The sequence below is a fragment of the Lottia gigantea genome (genome assembly GCF_000327385.1).
Source record: "Lottia gigantea unplaced genomic scaffold LOTGIsca_147, whole genome shotgun sequence".
NCBI classification, from domain to species: Eukaryota; Metazoa; Mollusca; class Gastropoda; family Lottiidae; genus Lottia; species Lottia gigantea.
Window position 1 is genome coordinate 456,106 of NW_008707746.1, and position 2,382 is coordinate 458,487.

General features: G+C 36.1%; 1 protein-coding gene across 1 annotated transcript; it reads left to right on the top strand.

Moving 5' to 3' along the window:
- Positions 1-318: 318 nt before the first annotated feature.
- On the top strand, positions 319-708 carry LOTGIDRAFT_97479 (hypothetical protein; the record flags this gene model as incomplete). Its single annotated transcript, XM_009050229.1, has 1 exon — positions 319-708. A coding segment is annotated over one exon (390 nt), but the record flags the coding sequence as incomplete, so codon positions are not given.
- Between the last annotated feature and the right edge of the window lie 1,674 nt (positions 709-2,382).

Sequence of the window (2,382 nt, forward strand, 5' to 3'; positions counted from 1 at the left end):
CAAAGTCTAATCCGGTAATTCACATCTGACATCCTGTCAGTTTCTCCCAACGTTTGACACAGGACAGACCCAAACATGGTAAGTAAATACTTTCTAATCTTGACATGTCCAATATGCGCAATTACACTTGTCTGCAGCATACATTGTTAAATCCACAAGCAATGCTTTCTGATTTCAGATTGCCTGGAAGGGATACCACACGGCTATCTACACAACTATTATTTGATACACCCCTCTACAGCGCCGGAACCGTTCAAAGTCCGATGTCGACGAGGGTCAGTTAGTATTCTTCGTCGCACCAGTACCACACCGACTGAAAACTTCAACCGGTCTTTCCAAGATTATAAAGACGGATTTGGGAAATTCTTTACAGAAATGTGGCTTGGATTGGACAAGATTCATTACCTTACTAAAGACTTACCATACGTTTTATCAAGTTACGTCTTCGACAAAAATAATACCCGGTATCGTTCAAGACAAGCAGGATTTCGTATCGGTAACGAGTCAACAGGTTATAAAATGACCTTCGAGTATTCGGTTAATAATCGGGTAAACGATACTCTAGGCGATTGTTTAGATGAACTCAAAGGACAACCGTTCTCAACTTACGACAAAGATAATGACAACGCAACTGGTAGAAATTGTGCTGCGGAATATCATGGCGGATACTGGTTTAACGCCTGTTCGTCATGTAATCCAACAGGGGAAATAACTAAGCCTACTTCCGGTTTACTTGACAATGTCAAGGGCGAAATTTTCTGGAGAGAAAATCTTGGCGAAATTGCACCTTATCGAATAAGTCAGATCTTGCATCCATGGATGTCTAGGATTAATGTAGGATAGAGATCGACTGAAATTTTGTTTTGTTATCTGATTTTTTGAGGGAGTAGGAGTCTATGCCATCTGACCGTTGATGAAGCAGACCGACGTTCTAGTCTTCAGAAATAAAGCCGCTATTTTGCTACCGGTGCCATTTTGCGATTTAACCAATAAGCAATTGTGTTTTTTAAAGAGTACAGAATAACTGTTAATATAAGCAATTTCTTGTCATTAATTGACCAATGACTGGTCGTGTTATAGACCTATATAGAATATAAGATAGCCATTAAAGAGATTTTCTAAACTTGTGTAGATGTGTATCGGGAACACCGATTGCATCATTTTCACCTTTTCGATTTTCAATCAGTCGCCTCAAACGGCTTCCGTGTTAAGAGTGAAGAAGTTCCTAAAAACTTCTACGTAAAGCACTGGCCAAGGTCAGAAATAAAGAGATAAATGTTAAATACAAGATAAGGTGAAGTTAGCCTAGTTAATATTAAGTTCAAAAAACACCCACGAGTAATCTACAATAAACAAAAGTCTATAATATGAAAGTTTTCTTGTTACCAGTTCTAAAAGAAAAGAGTATGAATAGGTTCTGAAAAGATAAACATCTATATATAAGGATTAGCATATATTATACTTAATGAGCTAGACCGTGAAAGTTACGCTTTTGAATTTTGAATGAATGGCCATTTTATTTTAACCGGAACTATGTCAATATTGTCACGTGATCACGTGATTCTGGCTGGCAGGTTGTTCGCGACTACAATTGTCACGGAAAACATCCGTAAGATATGCATTAAAATGTAACCAGTTGTCAAAATTTAGCATTAAATGTATATCAATAGATAAATCACTGCTAAATACCGGAAGTAAAGAGTCTCGCTCAAGAAGACACAACGGAATTTACCATTCATTTCCGACTCAGATTCAGCTTACGGAAACTGCCGAGAAAGCCGAATGTCAGACGTCTATGATTTTCGCAAATCCACTAAAACGGAGTGTTTTATGACGTCACTAATCGCGAAGGACATTATCTGATAAAGCATTTGATGCGATGAGTGACGTCATCAAACCCTTAATTTCTGTGGAATTGCAGGAACCACAGTCGTCTGATTGAAATTTGAAATGGAATTAGATCAGAATTAAGAAAACCTTTTTTTACAATCCCTTTAAAATAAGTAATATCCTGTCAATATTCATTTTGACCAATTACTGTTTACGTTTCTTCGAATATAGGATAGCTACGGTGGCTCTCATACGACATATTTCACTTTTAATTTTGAATTAAACCTAGGTGAAAATTAGGTGATAATTCGTGTAATTTTTAATTAAAAACTTTAGTTTTCACCTAGGTGATAATTCAACGGATCTTGTAAAGAACGGCGAAAAAAAGTTTTTACTTCGAATATAGGATAGCTACGGTGGCTCACATACGACATATTTCACTTTTAATTTTGAATTAAAATATTAATTATCACCTAGGTGAAAATTAAGGATTTTAATTAAAAATCACAGGAATTATCACAATTAGAGTTTTTAATTCAAAATTACCGAAAT